We start from the raw sequence: 17,713 nt of genomic DNA, 5'->3' as shown, positions 1-17,713 counted from the left end.
ACCCTCAGCCTCATGTTGGCCAGACTCTCAAGATGTTCACCGTTTACAGACAGTTTCTCTCACTCCGGACTCGGATGAACAGATGCACTTATTCACTCTGATGAATTTATTTGTATTGAGATCTTAACTAGGTTTAGACAGGTTGCTCAGTCCAACATTCAGTTCATTTCTTTGGAAGGGAAACAGATTACTATCAGAACAGCCTCAGAAACTGTGCTACCGGCGGTGGCAGTGGAAACATTGTGTGGTTTCACCATGGAAACCCTGCAGGATGGAAACCAGCAGCATCACCACAGTTCTTTACAGAAAATGGAAATCAACTCTATGAGCGTGTCCGTGTGGGCCACAAGTGACCTTTCAGGACAGATGCCCTCTAAACAGATTTTAGGTGATGAAAAGTACATTTATCCAGGTTCCAAAGATTTGCCCTTATAACCGTCTTCTAAGCTACCACTGGGATTAGTCTATTAGGTACTTGAGTTTTTTTTTTTTTTTTAAAAATTTTTTTTTTTCAACGTTTATTTATTTTTGGGACAGAGAGAGACAGAGCATGAACGGGGGAGGGGCAGAGAGAGAGGGAGACACAGAATCGGAAACAGGCTCCAGGCTCCGAGCCATCAGCCCAGAGCCTGACGCGGGGCTCGAACTCACGGACCGCGAGATCGTGACCTGGCTGAAGTCGGACGCTTAACCGACTGCGCCACCCAGGCGCCCCTTTTTTTTTTTTTTTAAATTTTTTTTTTCAACGTTTATTTATTTTTGGGACAGAGAGAGACAGAGCATGAACGGGGGAGGGGCAGAGAGAGAGGGAGACACAGAATCGGAAACAGAGGTACTTGAGTTTTAAAATTCATCAGTTCTTTCTTATATGAGCACAGTTAACCCCTAGATTCACATTATGTATATACACACGTGAACTTACTATTTTTCATAGCATAAAACAGAAGCGGACAGCAGGCTAGCTTGTCCAAGTTCCTTTCAACACAGCGTAGACTTTACGGCCTCTCTCGTCCTCACCATACACCCACCACACTGTGTGACAACTTTAGAATGTTGTCATGTTCTAATGAGGCATATACAGATTTGAGTATGGTCGTATAAAATCTTCATACTTCAGTTGACTCGTAGCTAATAACCCAACTGGGGCTTTAAGCTGAGTAAGAGCCAACCCAGACTCTTCTTCATGTTAACTGTATTTCTGAAACTGCCTTTCTCAACATGTACCCTAAATACAAACCCTGGACTCACTCCCCACAAACAGGTTCCACAAACAGGTTCACTGGGCAGGTAAATTTAGGAGAAGCTGTATTTCTCCACAGAGGATAATACATGTTAGCATATTAAAGAGTCTAATAAGTCTCACAGTGAAGAAACCCGCTTAATTTTGTTTAATCAAGTACATGTTCCAAACATATTAGGCCAGAGACCTATTAATATCCCATGGGAACACTCTAGAAAATGCTAGCTAGCTTACTAAAGTGCGCATGAATCCAGTTATGAATTAAATGCCAGACAATTCGTTCTATGTGTCAAAGGGAGGGAGGCATAATTGACTCCTTTCAACAAGGTGCTGTAAAGGTTGTGCTGTCAAGTCCAAATGAAGGTCACAGGCTCAGTTTCAATGGGTTCACTTAATCTCATTTGCGTGTTCAACATAATACTGCCGCAAGTATGTCAGTTATCAAGCAAACAAGGTGACAGAGTGGCTTGGGGCAAATGAAACCCATCACTGTAAAAACAACCCAGAGGGCATGTTCTGAAGACAGCAAATTAGTAATGCCATCTACAAAGAAGAGAGTAACAGATGGAAAATTGAAAGCACCCATGTGGTATTTAAGCTATGAAATTGACAGATTTCTTCTACTGCAGAGATGGATGGTTAATTATTTATGAAGCATAAAAATGTTTGATATTGAGCCCCAAGCCTTGTTGGGCCAACAATCCCCACTCAGGAGTAGGCTTCGAGCCTCGGGTGGGGAGGCCCACCCCTGCATGCTGGACCTCTGAGTAGCAAGCAGGAAATTAATGAGCTTTGTTATTATCTGGCAACATTTCACACCTGAGTTTCCCTTTCTTAACACAATCAAATCCCGTCTCGAAAATCACAAGGAAGCATGGTTACCTGTGGAGTGAGATTGTGAAGAACCAGCCAGTAACTGGGACGAACTGAACCACCATCACTCCAAGTAGAGGCTGTAAGTAACCAGAAGAAAAAATTAGGAAGAGCAGTAAAAAAAATTCAGGAATCCATGAGTGAGACAACGTTTTCACATAGGCCCCGTGTGTCTTCTCCCCTTTTATAAACGGTCTTCTATTTTACACGTCCCTCTAACCGCATTCATCCTGTCACTTAATGGTCAGTTTCTCTTCCCCTAGACCTTGTAACCCTGTGCACTCTCACACCTCATTTGTAAGACCACATTTCCCTCCTAATGTTCTCACGCTGCTGTGTGTCGTTTTTACTTCATCTGTCCCTTGCGAGTTCTTGGCTACCTCTGCCCTAGACCGAACTGCAACTTTCCACTCCAGAGATACTCTTTCCTCTACCAGACAACCATGATTTCCTCTCTCGTGAAGACTTCATGTCTTTTTTGGTGTTAACATAAGCCCCTTGTGTTTGAACAATGATGCTCCTTTAGGCGAGTCCTTGTCACCTGAGGCAAGCCGTGAGTCCTGTGTCCCCCAACCCCTGACCGATCGGGGTGCTGTGCTGCTCCAGGGAGATGATGGTTTGGGGTTGGTCAGACCAGGAGGTGGGCGGGGCAGCGGTGTAGTGTTCCTTGAGGAAATATGGTTTTTCCACATCTTGTTGGAGAGATGAGTGGGGTTGTGTCCTATGGGATCTGGGGACCATGTTGATTTGTAATCAGGGAACTTTGCTATAAAGAAGACAAAATTAAGGAAGGAGTAAGGTTAAATAGATCACTTTTGTGAATCTACATAAATTTTGTGTATACATATAAATAGTATTCTAAAAATAGTAAGTACACATCTTGAGACTAGCAATACAAAATAACACTAAATATAAAATTTTCAATGACTATTACTCTGAATCAACAACACATGAACTGAAGATTTAATGATAACTAATTCTCTACTACTTTCTTAGCCAAACAAGCCTGAAAGGGAAGATTCATTCAAGGGAAGTTTTCTTAAAACCATTAGTCTTACGTAAAGATACAGTGGAATGTGAACCTTAGCAAAACTATTCTATAGATACTCACTGGCTGAATGGGAAGTACATTAGAAACTTCTAATTTTCTTGATTGTGATTAAGCTATCAATATTCAAACATTTTTTTTTTAAATTTTTTATTTTTAAGTAATGTCTACACCAAACATGATGCTTAAACTTACAACCCTGAGATCAAGAGTCACATGTTCTACTGTCTGAGCCAGCCAGGTGTCCCAATATTCAAACAGATTTTGAAAAAAAAAAAAAAAAAAAAAAAAATCAACAAATATTTACTAAGGGCTTATTATATTTTAAATCAGTGCTGTGGGTAATATAAAGTTATTCTTAAGAACTTCAAATTCACATGAGAAGACAGAACAGGTGAATAACAGAATTGGTAGCTGGAGGTATCATCACATATGTTCAATACACAGAGGAGAAAACACTGTTATGTCATCATCAAAGGCATGGCAAAGACAGGTCTGGAAGGATTTTACGAATGGATGGGCTTGGAGTGCTTGGGTGGCTTAGTTGGTTAAGTGTCCAGCTTTTGATTTCAGCTCAGGTCATGATCTCATGGTTTGTGGGACTGAGCCCTGTAACAGACTCTCTGCTGACAGCACGGATCCTGCTTGGGATTCTCTCTCTCCCTCCTTCTCTTACTCTCTGCCCCTTCCCTGCTTGTGCTCTCAATCTCACTCTAAAAAATAAACGTTTGGGGCGCCTGGGTGGCGCAGTCGGTTAAGCGTCCGACTTCAGCCAGGTCACGATCTCGCGGTCCGTGAGTTCGAGCCCCGCGTCGGGCTCTGGGCTGATGGCTCAGAGCCTGGAGCCTGTTTCCGATTCTGTGTCTCCCTCTCTCTCTGCCCCTCCCCCGTTCATGCTCTGTCTCTCTCTGTCCCAAAAATAAATAAACGTTGAAAAAAAAAAAATTAAAAAAAAATAAATAAATAAAAAATAAACGTTTAAAAACAAACAAACAAAAAAATGGACGGGCTCAGAGAGACAGGAGAATATAGACGAATATCCCCTTTAAACTCTATCTGTACCAAATGTATTTTTCTTCAGTTTTGGCTGAACACCATTTCACAGGGCCAGAGAGGTACAGAAGGCCAGAAAGGTAGGGTGAGGGCCGATGAGGATGCTACCAGGAGTTCTTGCACTAGATTTGGTACGTAGTATTTAAACCTGGGTCTCAGCCTGGGTGACAGCAAGTAGGATGGAGAATGGATAGGAGATATGGCTGCAGAATACACTCCCTGGGAGACACCCTCACCACTTGGACTCAGGCAGCAAGTGAGAAAAATCAGGAGACTTTGTGACCCACTGATGCTGGAAGCATCATTAAAACAAACACAAAAACTTAGTTACGGAGGAAAGACAATGTAGGGGAGGGGCAGAGATGTACATTCAGTTTAGACAAGTCTGGGGTGACTCTTGGATCATCTCTCAGATGAACGTCCAACTGTAGACAAAAGATTTTTATCCGGTTCAACCGGAGATATGGGCAGTTACTGGAATAAAAGAGTTGAGTGAAAAAATCAGTTTTTACATGTAAAGAAAAAAGCCCCCAAAAGAATAATGTAGGGTAGTGGTTAGAAACACGGATTTTTGAGTTGGCTCCTTTACATATGCACTCAGACCTGAGGCAAATTACATCAGCTCTTTGTCGTCGTCGTCGTCGTTATTGTTGTTTTGAGAGAGTGAGAGAGCATGTGCGAACAGGGTAAGGGGGCGAAGAGACAATCCCAAGCAGGCTCCACGTTGTCAGCACAGAGCCAGACACGGGGCTCGATCCCACAAACTGTGAGATCATGAACTGAGAGGAAACCAAGAGTCGGATGCTTTATTATACCCATTAAGATATAAAAGTCAGATGGTTTTACTATATCCATTAAGTTTTCATTCCCTATCGTCTTAGAAAAAAAAATATATAAGGAACTCAACAAATGTTGGTAGAATTAATTAAGGGCCTCTTTTTTATTTTGCCTTTGGCCATCTGCCTGTAGCCTTTGTCTATAAGTGGAAGGAATTTTTTTTTTTTTTAAGGAAAGCAAACTAGAACTGGTTGCCTTAGGAACAACTTGGTAAACGTCCCTGGTTCTCCTCATGGCCCATGAATCCTTTGGCAAACTGGTTAAAGAAAAACGCTTGTGGCACAAAGATCTGACCCCTGTCCTCTCAATGCTCACAAGCTCCTTGCAATGATGTCACCATCTGCCTTGTCCTAAAGCTACATGTCTCATCCTGTCTCTGTGTGACCAGAAGCTCCTTGAGAACATGGCCGGTACAAGAGGTGTGCTTCCATTTATGCTGCCCTCGCTATTCAACTTCCATTGTATTCCGTAAGAAATAAATGCCCATTTCTTTTATAAAAGGGAACCTGGTGGAAAAGTGCAAGCCAAAGGGAAACGAACAGGTCATACTTGTACCTGAAGTGCTATGAACGTTGGTAAAGGAGTTGTCAGAGGCACTGTAGGGCCAGGCACCAGGTGAAGGCAGCGAGGTGTTGAGGGAAGAATTAGACCCTTTTGGGGACACAGGAGGAACAAGATGGAAATCTTGAGACAGATGTCAGTATAACCAGTGCAACCTTAGGTATTTTCTTTACCCTTCCATGGAAGATTAAAATATATCTTAAACAAACAAACTGAAAAGCTGCATATTTTTATGTTTTTTGGTTAAATTATAGATTAGCAGGTGCCAATGAAGCCACAGATTGACAAATATGAAATGCCGGGTTTTGAATGAACACCAAGGATACCTCACTCATTTACCTGTGGTGTTATCCCGCAGAAGTTGGTGGTCAGTATCTACAATGGGAGATGTGGCTGTACCCCCCAGCACACTTCCTGGGGTGACATAGGGGTCAGATTCAGGGTCAATGTTTTGGATACCTTTCCATGGCACTCCTGGTTGGAATTCTGAAACAAGGAGAACCAATATTAGAGGTAGGAGGATGTTCAAAAAAAATGTTAAAATCAAGTTAGTTTTTGATAGAAGAAATACATCTGTGAAAGAATACTGAATCTATTTTATTGCAAACATTTATCATAAAATTAAAAATCACACTCTCAACCCCAACATATACTGTGCTAGCAGCACTTCTGTGTTACCAAGCTTGTCGACCTTCTCGGTGTCTCTGGGGCTGTGAGCCAGAGCTCATTAGTGCCTAGCCTGGTCACTTCTCTTCCTACTTCCAGGGCAGTTCGGCCCGAGAGCAGTGAAACCGGGAGTAAGTAACCTGGTGCTGATGAGAACTGTCCAGGTATCTAGGACACAAACCGGGAGAAAATCTGCGTTGGAAGTAAGTGACTTCTCCCATTTATCTCACCGGAAATTGGCTCAGATGAACAAAAGAAAATACACTATAAATGACCATGACCTCGTGGAACATCCAGGGAGAAAGAGCAGGAATAATTTGGCTTATAGTGAGAAAGCCCAGAATATGTATAAGTGTTTATAATTATTTTTATTAATATTTTTAATGTTTGTTTATTTTTGAGAGAGAGAGAGAGAGAGAGAGAGGGAGGGAGAGAGAGAGAGAGAGAGAGAGAGAGAGAGAGAGAGAGAGAGACTGACCAAGCATGAGCAGGGGAGGGGAAAGAAAGAGGGAGACACAGAATCCAAAGCAGGCTCCAGGTTCTGAGCTGTCAGCACAGAGCCCGATGTGGGGCTCGAACCCACAAACTGCAAGATCATGACCTGAGCCGAAGTCGGACGCTTAACCGACTGAGCCACCCAGGCGCTCCTATAATTTTTTTTGTTGGTTAATTTAAATCATATTTAAAGTTGTTGGATGGGATTAACAAACTTTTGTTTTCCCAATCATGACGGAGAGCAATATAGTAGAATATACAAACAATATGCATTATATGAGCCTTCTTTGGTGGAATGGAACTGCACATATTCATACCACAAATATTCCAGTACAGAAAGAGGTTTAGATAGACATATACCAATTTTTAATTTTTGATTTACTAAATTAAAATTTTTTCTACAATGAAAACAGATTACTTAAATTAAGATAAAAACAGAGGGGAAAAAGTAACAAAATAGTCTCATTGTATCACTACTGCATATCTGGAACCTAACTGATGATAAATACTTGCTTAATGAATAAACGGGTCAATTAAATGGACATTTCAGAAGAACCCATGTTATGAGGCATCCTGTGCATGGATGAATCCCAAGTCTAGCTCCAGCATCACCTTCTTTGATCCCAGATTCCACTCCTCTGACTTCTTTCAGCTTATCTATATCTGTACAATATTTAGCACAGTTACTTGCGTTATAGGTGACCAGTGTCCACACCTTACCTTCCTGACTGAACTCTATGGAGCAGAGACCCCATCTAATGTGAATTTACTATCTTCCCACAACATAGCACATACCTTCCTTTTATCAGACAATAATTACTGAATGAAAAAATAAAGTAAGTGCCTGAGTAACTGGCAAAAGCAATCTGTTCAGAGCCTGAAATTAAGAACTGAAGACAAACGATACACAGAAAAAACATTTCCTGGACAATACCTGGAGGCCAACTGGCATTGCTGGATTTACTTCCGATTTTATTTGTTGGTGGAGATTTGGCAGGTAACCAGCTATCACCAGCAGGACCCGTATGGCCACCCAGTGTGTCACTCGGGATGATATCAAACTGGTTGTATGGTGACCCTCCTCGAGTCTTACCAGGGGCCACTATAGCGCCTGAGGAGAGAGAGGAAATTGATTCACACCCAGCAAAAACAGTATTCTGACTATGCAGTTAAAAAAAAGTTCTGGAACAAGAGGTTGCCCTGGAGAGCCAGTATATAATCCATAAGTAGGATGGCTAGGAACAGTTCATTTCACCTTTCTGAGCTTCTCGGGTTCTCATTAAAGCGCACTTATTCTTCAATTTTCCTTTCAGTTTTAAAATTCCACAGGCTTAAGAAATTAACGAAACTCTGACCACCTACAAATCATACCATTATCCCCAGTTTCTATACTGATGACTCAAGAATCAGAAATAGGAAAAACACTACACAAGCTGCAGTGCGTAAGAACCGTTTTCACTACACTTGTCCTGACACCATTCACCCAAGTTCTTTGGAGCTGGTCAGACCTAGGTTAGCTAGAAGAAGCCGTGTAAATGGAGGGAGTTCACTGGAGAGAAAAGCATATGCGCTTGCTTTGAATTCCAAAGCAATGAGATGGAACCCCCGCCCAGGGTCTCTGCCAGCACAAGGTCAGCAGGGGACTCTGCAGCTCGGACACCCACGGCCCCACACACTAAGAACAGCCGATCCTTTGTAACTGCTTTCTTGAGAGCATTTCAGCAGTTCTGTCTGTGCCCTTTTTATGCATCTTATATGCTATGAGGCAGGAAAAAAAACCTTAAAAGCTTCAAATTCCCTTAACCTAACAAAAAATGAGCTTCACTTTAAATAAAATTCTTGGCCACCCTATTTATTTCTCAAATGCATTTCACATGCTGCACCATGTCACTTGATCTACCCTTAGGATGCTGTTTATAAACAGATAAAATTATTTCCAGGATGATGTATTAACATATTTGTATAAATATTGACTAAAATAATCTGCTTGGTTTGGCCCGGCAGGAGTATTATCAAAACCACCTTCCAAGCTCAGCAAAGAAGTCATTTGCTTTTCTGGAGCCACTGACAGAAATCTGACTCAAGGGCACATTACAGTGAATAGTAGAAAATGAAGAGCTCGATTACCTTGGGGATTGCTAAGGAAATGGGGAAAACATTATCTACAAGCTCTGAAAAGGCAGGTGGATATTTTAGCTTCAAGATATCCTCTCACATGGCACTTGTATTTATTATCATGCACCTATCATGTCTTTGGGGACAAAGGGACCTGATGAATCATCAGCCTAAGGAAGCAGGGTAAGTCCCCAAAGCTGCAGATGCTGGGTTTGAATTATTCAGTCTAGAGACAGATTTTATAGTGTCAATAAATCATTCTTGATTTCATGGCATGAAATCAAATGATAATGCTTAGAGATAGCAGGGAGGAGCTCCATGGGGCCACTTTACCACCTCTGGGGCAGACACATTAAATAGTGGTTTACAAAGGAACCCTGAAAGTTTTCAGACTGATGGGGCTGAGGCCTGCCAGGGAACAGCAGCAAGACCAGACCAACACCTGTTAATACTTGCCTCTCAAGGCTACAGGCGAGTCCAGGTGAATTACTGTCAAATGAAATAAACACTGAATGAAACAAAGGCCGAAGGAAGGTTCTAAGACCTTTTATTTGTTTTACAGGGAAATGGAGAAGTGTTTACAGAGAACGATGGAGATGAAAGGGCCCACAATTCACAACCAAAGCCCATGATGCCCTTAGCTGCTGTCTTGCGGACGCCGTAATTCACAGAGAACAAGAGAGTTTTGGGGAAAGTTCAAATTTCATGTACTCTTCTACTGGTCATCTTTTGGAGATTAAAGGTTCAAATAATCAACATGATATGTATTTGTTGTGATTTCTTAAACCTCAAAAAAATGGGTTCTGTTCTCTCAGCCAATATATTAGGGTTTTATCCTAATGGGTACTCAAGTTCACTGCTACTACTCTTAATCCCGTTACAGGTGGGAAATTTTGCATCCCTTAATTACAACTAGCATTTTAAGTTTTTCATAATTTGAAATACATGCAGCCCCAATCTTCCTCTCATAGGTGATCACAGGATTTGGGGGAAAAAAAAATCAAGAGACAAAAAGCTAAAGATTTCAGCTTTAAAATAATTTGTAAGGATATATTACAAGGCCTGCTAAGGGCTGAACAATTCCAACTCATAAAGCTTTGCTCACTCTTACCATTTTTGTGCATATTGGCTTCCTGTGTGGCTACAGAGGGCAGTCCCTCCATCATGGAGGTCCACTGTTTAAAGCGAGACTCTGTTCCAGCCTCCTTCCCACCAACCATGCCATAGTCCATGCCGCCAGAGCTGAAGCCTAAAACAGAGAATCACATTTTATATCTTTCTATAAATTTCTAGCATCAGTAATCAAAAGATCTGAGGTAGAACCCATGAATAGCTTCCTTTGTCATTTAAAGACTAATTCACAAGAAGTTTCTTCACTGAGAAACAGATTTTGGGGTATCTGGGTGGCTCAGTTGGTTGAGCATTCAACTTGTCTCAGGTCATGATCTCAGAGTTTGTAGCTTTAAGCCCCACATCAGGCTTTGCACTGATAGCACAGAACCTGCTTTGGATTCTGCGTCTTCTCATCTCTCTCTGCCCTTCCCCCACTCTCTCTCTCTCTCATTAAAAAAAAGAAAAAGATTTTGATTCAAAATGTTCGTCATGGCTCTTGCTTACCAAAACAAAAACAAAAACAAAAACAAAAACAAAAACAATAACTCTTTGTTAAGGCATGAAAATGTATATGAATGCCATCTAATTAAGGCCATTTCAGTGCACCTGTGTCTTTACTCATGTAGCTAACACTTGCACCAGGCAGATTCGTCAACTCGAACAGCAATCTCCATATAACAAACTAATATGGTATAACAATAGTCACGAGGTGTGGTGAGGCTGTCTGGGGGAGGAAAGGCTTTGCAGGAGGGACATTTGATTTAGGGCCTATGGCAGGTATAGAAGCCAAGGATACTAAGTACAAAGCTTTGATCGAAGACAATCAGGTGACATCAGGGAATGATGAGGAGTTCGGTGTCACTCGGATGCTCAGTAGAGGAAGTGAGCAGGGTGGCAGGAGATGGGAGAGAAACGAGGAGTTGTATTGTGTAGGGTCTTTATGTATTAGGCCAAGGATTTGGGGACTTTTTTCTCCAAGACATAAAGAAGAAATATTTCTCCAAGAAATAAAGAAGGTTTTTAACAAGTGAGAGAAAGAGATAACTAAGTTTGTATTTTAGGAAAAGAACTGGCTGTGTAAGAATAGCGTACATGGAGGCCAAGGCAGAATCTAAGAGATCAATTTGAAAGAAATCTTTATGCAGTGATGAAGCCTCCACAGCTCAAACTGGCAGTGACAGAGAGGTTCAGAGTTTACTCTGCCACGAGCTCCACGAAAGCCTCCGGTGTCAGGCTTCTGGTGGGAGTGTGGGTGGGTAACGTCTTCCCGCTGCACAGGGCTGGACAGCTGAGGTCCAGCATGAGAGGGTTGCTGATGGGGTCTCGCGGGTCCCACCATCCACTGTGGGTCAGAACGTATTTCACATGAAAATAAAATAACACCGAAATAAACGAAACAGAGGAGGGGGAAGAACGATGGGTAACCATAGTAAAAAATGAGGATGGACCACGGGAGTGTGGAGAGCCACCCTGTGTAAAATGCTCAGGTGACCGCAGGAGTCAAAAGCTCATCTACTCTTAGTCAAGAAGATGTGTCATTCTGGCCAGGCCAGACTCCGTGCTATACCCACTTGACTCTGCAACCACCTGATGGTGCCTCAATGGCTCTGAAGTTCCACTCATCCAAACCCCATGAGGGCCCAGGTCACGTTTTCCCCCTATGCTTCTCTGAGTTGTCAGAGACAGTTTTAAAAAGGCAGAGCGAATCAAGCTCAAATAATTCCGAGCACCTTGTCCTATGTACAAAGCATTGCTATTAATATAAAGAACACTGTTCATTCCCATTGCTTGTAAGCGACTTTACAAGTCCGTGTGATTACATGGAGGGTGCGGGCAGGGAGCAGAAGTTCCGGAGGAAGCTGAAAATATTCCAAATTAAATGTTTTTTTAAAAGAAGAGTGTATGGTATTTTCTTTTTTTCCTGCGTAGCTGGGATAAAACGAGACTGGAGGAACAAGGGTTTTTTTCTGACAGAAGCTTCAATGGCCTAAGTGGGCCCTTCCTTGGGCAAGTAACACTCTACCTTCGACAGAGGAAACCAGCCCAGGGTGCTTGGATTCCAGGCTAAGCAAAAGCTTGGTTCTAGTCATGGAGGAAGAGCTTTTGAGAGTAACCCGGGATTCTGGTGAAGATCAGAAAGAAGGACATGAGGATTAATAAGAAGATAAAGAACTATTCCTTCCGTATTACTTTTCTTTCTTTTTTTTTTTTTTAATTTTAATGTTTATTTATTTTTGAGACAGAGAGAGACAGAGCATGAACAGGGGAGGGGCAGAGAGAGAGGAAGACACAGAATCCGAAACAGGCTCCAGGCTCTGAGCGGTCAGCACAGAGCCTGACGCGGGGCTCGAACTCATGGACTGTGAGATCATGACCTGAGCTGAAGTCGGACGCCTAACCGACCGAGCCACCCAGGCGCCCCTCCGTATTACTTTTCTTTAAAGTTGCTCTGAAATTTCTTTAGAGCTCACAGTGAATAACGTTAATTTCAGCTGCTTAGAGTTCTTTTGTGACGCACAAAGTGTAGAAAATTAGTAGGAGTTCTCCACCTTAGGAAGAGGGGATAGTTTGAGCAGTTCCATCTGAACCTCAAGTAAAGTGGGCATCTTCCTCATTAGAACCTTGGGGATCAAACACCGCGAAAACATGGCAGCATGACAACTGAATCACAAAGTTTGGTAAGCAAACACACAGAGGGGTGTGAAGAGAACAGCAGCTAAAACTGCCTTGAGTGAGAAGTTCATTCTCCAACCCCAAAACCAAGAGAGGAAGAGTCAATGTAAGGTTGTACGTAATTCTGTGTCTGCCTTCCATGTCCTGTAGTAACTGGCATGACTTGTAACCTCTAAGCTATTTGTTTTTTTAAATTTTTAAAAAATGTTTATTTTTGAGAGAGAGAGAAAGAGAGGGAGAGAGGGAGAGAGAGAGAGAGAACGAGCACGAGCGGGGGAGGAGCAGAGAGAGAGGGAGACACAGAATCCGAAGGAGGTTCCAGGCTCCGAGCTGTCAGCACAGAGCCCGACGCGGGGCTCGAACTCACCACGAGATCATGACCTGAGCCGAAGTCGGAAGCTCGACCGACTGAGCCACCCAGGCACCCCCCCTAAGCTATTTGTAAGCCCAGACTTTTTGTACTTGCTATTTCATCAAAACCAAACTTCCTCAGTCCACCAAGTTGCCTCCCTGTAATTCTCCAGCTCACCAACAGAGCCCGAACTCAAATCAAACAGTCTTTTAATTCAGTTCCATGCACGCTTACAGAAAGCCTCATTTGTGCCAGGCTTTGGTAGGAGCAAAGGCATTAACAGAAATAAGACATGCCCCTTGCTCTCCCAAGGGACTCATCTCCCCGGTACATCATCCCTTTCGCCTATCTTATCATTCCTACAAATCCAACCCTTGGCCTACCTTATCTGTCTTTGCCAGAATTGCTTTCTTTGCCACATACTCTAATTCCTGGTCTATATTCATCATTACCACATGGCTCAGTGTCACCTCCTTGAGGAAATTCTCTCAAGGTAACTTGTCCTTACCCAATCACTCCTTCACGCTCTTTGTATTAGTTCGTTTCTGCTACTTCTTTTATTATAGATTAGAAAACAAACTAGTGCTTTTATAATAATTAAAATAAAAATAAACTATACAAGAATGTACCCAGAGTTGTCCATTTAACACATTCTCTTTTTAAATGTTTATTTATTTTTGAGAGAGAGAGTGAGAGTGAGAGAGAGAGAGCACGTGAGCAGGGGAATGGCAGAGAAAGAGGGAGACAAAGGATCCAAAGCATGCTCTTTACTGTTAGTGAGGAGCCTGAGGCAGGGCTCGAACTCATGAACTTGAGATCATGACCTGAGCCAAAACCAGATGCTTAACTGACTGAGCCACCCAGGTACTCCGAGATTTTTTTATTTGTAAGTGATCCCTACACCCAACATAGAGCTTGAATGTATAACTCTGAGATGATGATCTACAGACTGAGCCAGCCAGGCACCCCCAAATTTTGATAAATTTTAAACATGAAAAGTTAAATTTTATTGGAAGTACATTTTCTAATAAGACAAGGGACTTTATTTCTCAATTGGTTCAGATACCTATGAATGAGTAGGTATGAGGCTGCATTCATGCTCTTCCTATCTAAAAAATTCCTACAGACAAAAAGCACCAAAAAATCTTATGTAAGTAATTAGATGAGAAAGAAGGAGTCTTGTTACAACATCACTTACTTCTCTGAATTCCTGTGGAGGGGATATTCCCTTCCCTCAGCTCAATACATGGATGCTACAACAACTTTAGATAAGTCATTATCCCCAGACAATTTGGTTAAGTATGTTTTCAATTCTGCTAAAAGCAGAGAATTAGAAACCATCTATTTAAAAAAAACCTAATTAGTTAAGGGTCAGTGAAGCAGTTATTAAAGTCATTCAACTTTTTAATTTTGGGAAAATATACCAAAAGTGGCTTTATTAGGACTAAGAGACTTTTATTCTTTTTTTTTTTTAAATGTGTTTATTTTTGAGAGAAAGAGAGAGTGCAAGTTATCGAGGGGCAGAGAGAGAGGGAGAGAGAGAAAGAGAATCCCATGAGGGGCAGAGAGAGAGGGGGGCACTATCATCGCGGAGCCTAATGTGGGGCTTGAACTCCTGAAAGGTGAGATCATGACCTGAGCCGATGTCAGAGGCTTAACTGACTGAGCCATCGAGGTACCCTGCTTTTAATTATTCCTGCTCCTTTTTAGCCTGCAGGTGTCTTTTTTAGTTTAATACTCGGCAGTATTGAACTGCAAATTGAACTAGGCAAATTGAAATATTACTCATTTCATTACATCTTTGCTATCTAATTTTTGAAAAAAATTTTAACCTCTCTGTATGCTTTAAATATATTTTCATCAAAATCTTAGTTATAAATTTAGTTTATTCAAGCCAGGCATTCAAAGTGGATTTACTTTCAGTCCCAAAATGTATTTTTCAATTAAAATAAAATGTCATAATATGAATTTAGGAACTTTTTTTAAGGTTTGTTTATTTATTTTGACAGAGTGAGAACACGTGTGTGAATGGGGGAAGGGTAGAGAGAATGGGAGAGAGAGAGAAAATCCCAAGCACTTGAAAATTGACCCCACAAACCATGAGATTATGACCTGAGCCAAAATCAAGATCTGGGAGCTCAACTGACTGAACCACCCAGGTGCCCCTGAATTAAGCAAATTTTTAACTGTGGAAAAAACTGCAAAATGCATCTTAGAAGGCAGATTGTAACTGGCCAGATCACAGTTAACATGATAAAGACCTAATAAAAATTATCCCTTGTTAAATAAGTTATCAAATGTAAATAAACTAGTAAGTCAATGTTTTTTTTTCTCCTTTGAATGACAGAGAGAGATAGAACACAAGCAGAGGAGGGGCAGAGAGAGAGGGAGACACGGAATCCGAAGCAGGTTCTAGGCTCCGAGCTGTCAGCATGGAGGCTGACACGGGGCTCGAACCCACGAACCGTGAGATCATGACCTGAGTTGAAGTTGGACACTTAACCGACTGAGCCAGGCGTCCCTCTCCTTACTTTAGATTCTAATGCATAGTTACATTTTAAGTTAGTTTAAAACAGGAGTATGATAAAAAACATGACATTTCTTCAGTAAGTGTATGTACGTGTATACTGAACTCTGGTCCTTCAGTCATCAGGAAGTTATGCCTCCAGTACAATAATCACAAATAACACCATTAAGCTAATAAGACATTATGATATTTTCTATATATTTAAATAAATGAGAAGATATGCTGCTAAAAACTAAAAGATTCTCAGCTAACATATAATGTTACTACCCCCACCCCCAATAATTTTACTTCTAGACAGAAAATATTAAAGATGTTGTAAGAACTGTCTCTGGAACATCGTGATGTTAGGTTTTTAACAACTGACTGATTAATGAATACCCAGGCTAAAGGCAAGCACGTAAAAGGTTTATTCACAGGTTTTACATGATAAATGGTGAAAAACATGTATTTAAGAGAGTCAGTGTCATTAACCTATGTTGCTCAAGCTGTTCAAAGGTACTTTTCTTTCCAGTTAAGACATGCTGTAGGGAACAAGTACCGAGAAGAGCCATGCACATTTAAACGCGTGAAAAAGCTGTCTGGGGCTTCCAGATGTTCACTTTGCTTTGTACCACTGGGCTCTACTTTGAGAACCATGTACTCTTTGACAAAAGGGGATGGAAGAAACAAAGTTGCCCTGCCTTATTATCATATACAGTGTCTAAATTCACAACTGGACGCACACCAAAACACCCAGGTTCCTATGTCAAGCTTTCACCTTAACAGAAAACAAGATTAAGAAGGTGAAGACTGGAAACACAGAGTTAATGACACCTTCATTAATCATTATAGGAGGCTTTCCCCTTGCTTGGCACCCTGGATTTCTACATCCCAGATGGGCATGACTTAGTAAGATAGGAGATGGTGTAGAGTTCTGTCTTCTCTCATGTCAAGTGACAGTACAGGCGTTAGTCATGTATGTATGTATGTATGTTTTTTTTATTTTTAAAAATGTTTGTTTATTTATTTTTTATATTTTATTTTTGAGACAGAGAGACAGAGCATGAGCAGGGGAGGGGCAGAGAGAGAGGGAGACAGAGAATCTGAAGCAGGCTCCAGGCTCTGAACTGTCAGCACAGAGCCTGACACGGGGCTCGAACCCACGGACCGTGAGATCATGACCTGAGCTGAAGTCGGACGCTTAACCGGCTGAGCCACCCAGGCGCCCCATGGTTACTTATTTTTGAGAGAGAGAGAGACAGAGAGAGAGAGAGAGAGAGAGAGAATGGAGGAGGGGCAGACCAGAAGGAGACACAGAATCTGAAGCAGAGTCCAGGCTCTGACAGAGCTGCCAACACAGAGCCCAATGTGGGGCTCAAACTCACGAGCAGTGAGATCATGACCTGAGCCAAAGTCAGAAGCTTAACCCACTGAGTCACCTAGGCGCCCCAAGAAAGATTATTTGAATTTAAGTCAGTTCTCAGGTATATCGTTTTATTATTATTATTATTTTAAAAAAATGTTTATTTATTTTGAGAGAGAGAGGGTGAAGGACAGAGAGGGAGAGGGAGAGGGAGAGGGAGAAACCATCCCAGGCAGGCTCCACGCTGACAGCACAGAGCCCAGCATGGAGCTTGATCACACGAACCGAGAGATCATGACCTGAGCAGAGACCAAGAGTCGGATGCTTAACCGTGTGAGCCACCCAGGTGCCCCTTGGGCAGATCATTTTAAAGACACAGTGTAGTTGGTAGAAGCTGGAAATTAATTCCGTTAAAACTATCCAAGACCAAGGAGCGCCCGGGTGGCTCAGTTGGTTGAACGGCTGACTCTTGATTTGGGCTCAGGTCATGATCTCATGGTTCATGGGTTCGAGTCCCACGTTAGGCTCTGAGCTGACGGCATGGAGCCTGCTTGGGATTCTCCCTCTCCCGCTCTCCATCTGCCCCTCCCCTGCTCACGTGTGCATGTGTGTTCGCTCTCAAAATAAATAAACACTTAAAACCCCAAACCACACAACAGGAATCCAGGATCAAGATATCCTTTAAGTCTTTGCTATTCTCTGAATGAGGACACCCCAGCAGGAAGTGAGCCCCCACCTCAGTGGGCATGTCACAGAGGTAGAGCAGAGAGTAGGGCCATGTGTTAGGGTCTCTTTGTCTCCTAGGAGCATGGATTTCA

At 42.1% G+C, this 17,713-nt stretch overlaps 1 protein-coding gene across 20 annotated transcripts in view; it reads right to left on the bottom strand.

The window, feature by feature from the left end:
- TNRC6B (trinucleotide repeat containing adaptor 6B) overlaps positions 1 to 17,713 on the bottom strand; it is a 258,256-nt gene that overhangs the window by 14,687 nt on the left and 225,856 nt on the right. For all 20 annotated transcript variants that reach the window (XM_030320703.1, XM_030320711.1, XM_030320706.1 and 17 more), the window contains 6 exons: positions 10,000 to 10,137; positions 7,708 to 7,884; positions 5,952 to 6,098; positions 5,607 to 5,702; positions 2,655 to 2,879; positions 2,123 to 2,193 (listed from right to left, as the gene is read on the bottom strand). In XM_030320703.1, coding sequence (XP_030176563.1) covers positions 2,123 to 2,193; positions 2,655 to 2,879; positions 5,607 to 5,702; positions 5,952 to 6,098; positions 7,708 to 7,884; positions 10,000 to 10,137 — 854 coding nt within the window. The remainder of the gene's footprint in view (positions 1 to 2,122; positions 2,194 to 2,654; positions 2,880 to 5,606; positions 5,703 to 5,951; positions 6,099 to 7,707; positions 7,885 to 9,999; positions 10,138 to 17,713) is intronic.

Source organism: Lynx canadensis, chromosome B4 (genome assembly GCF_007474595.2).
Source record: "Lynx canadensis isolate LIC74 chromosome B4, mLynCan4.pri.v2, whole genome shotgun sequence".
In the NCBI taxonomy this organism is placed as follows: domain Eukaryota; kingdom Metazoa; phylum Chordata; class Mammalia; order Carnivora; family Felidae; genus Lynx; species Lynx canadensis.
Note: the sequence above shows the minus strand (reverse complement) of the source record. Positions and strands in the feature narration are given on the sequence as shown.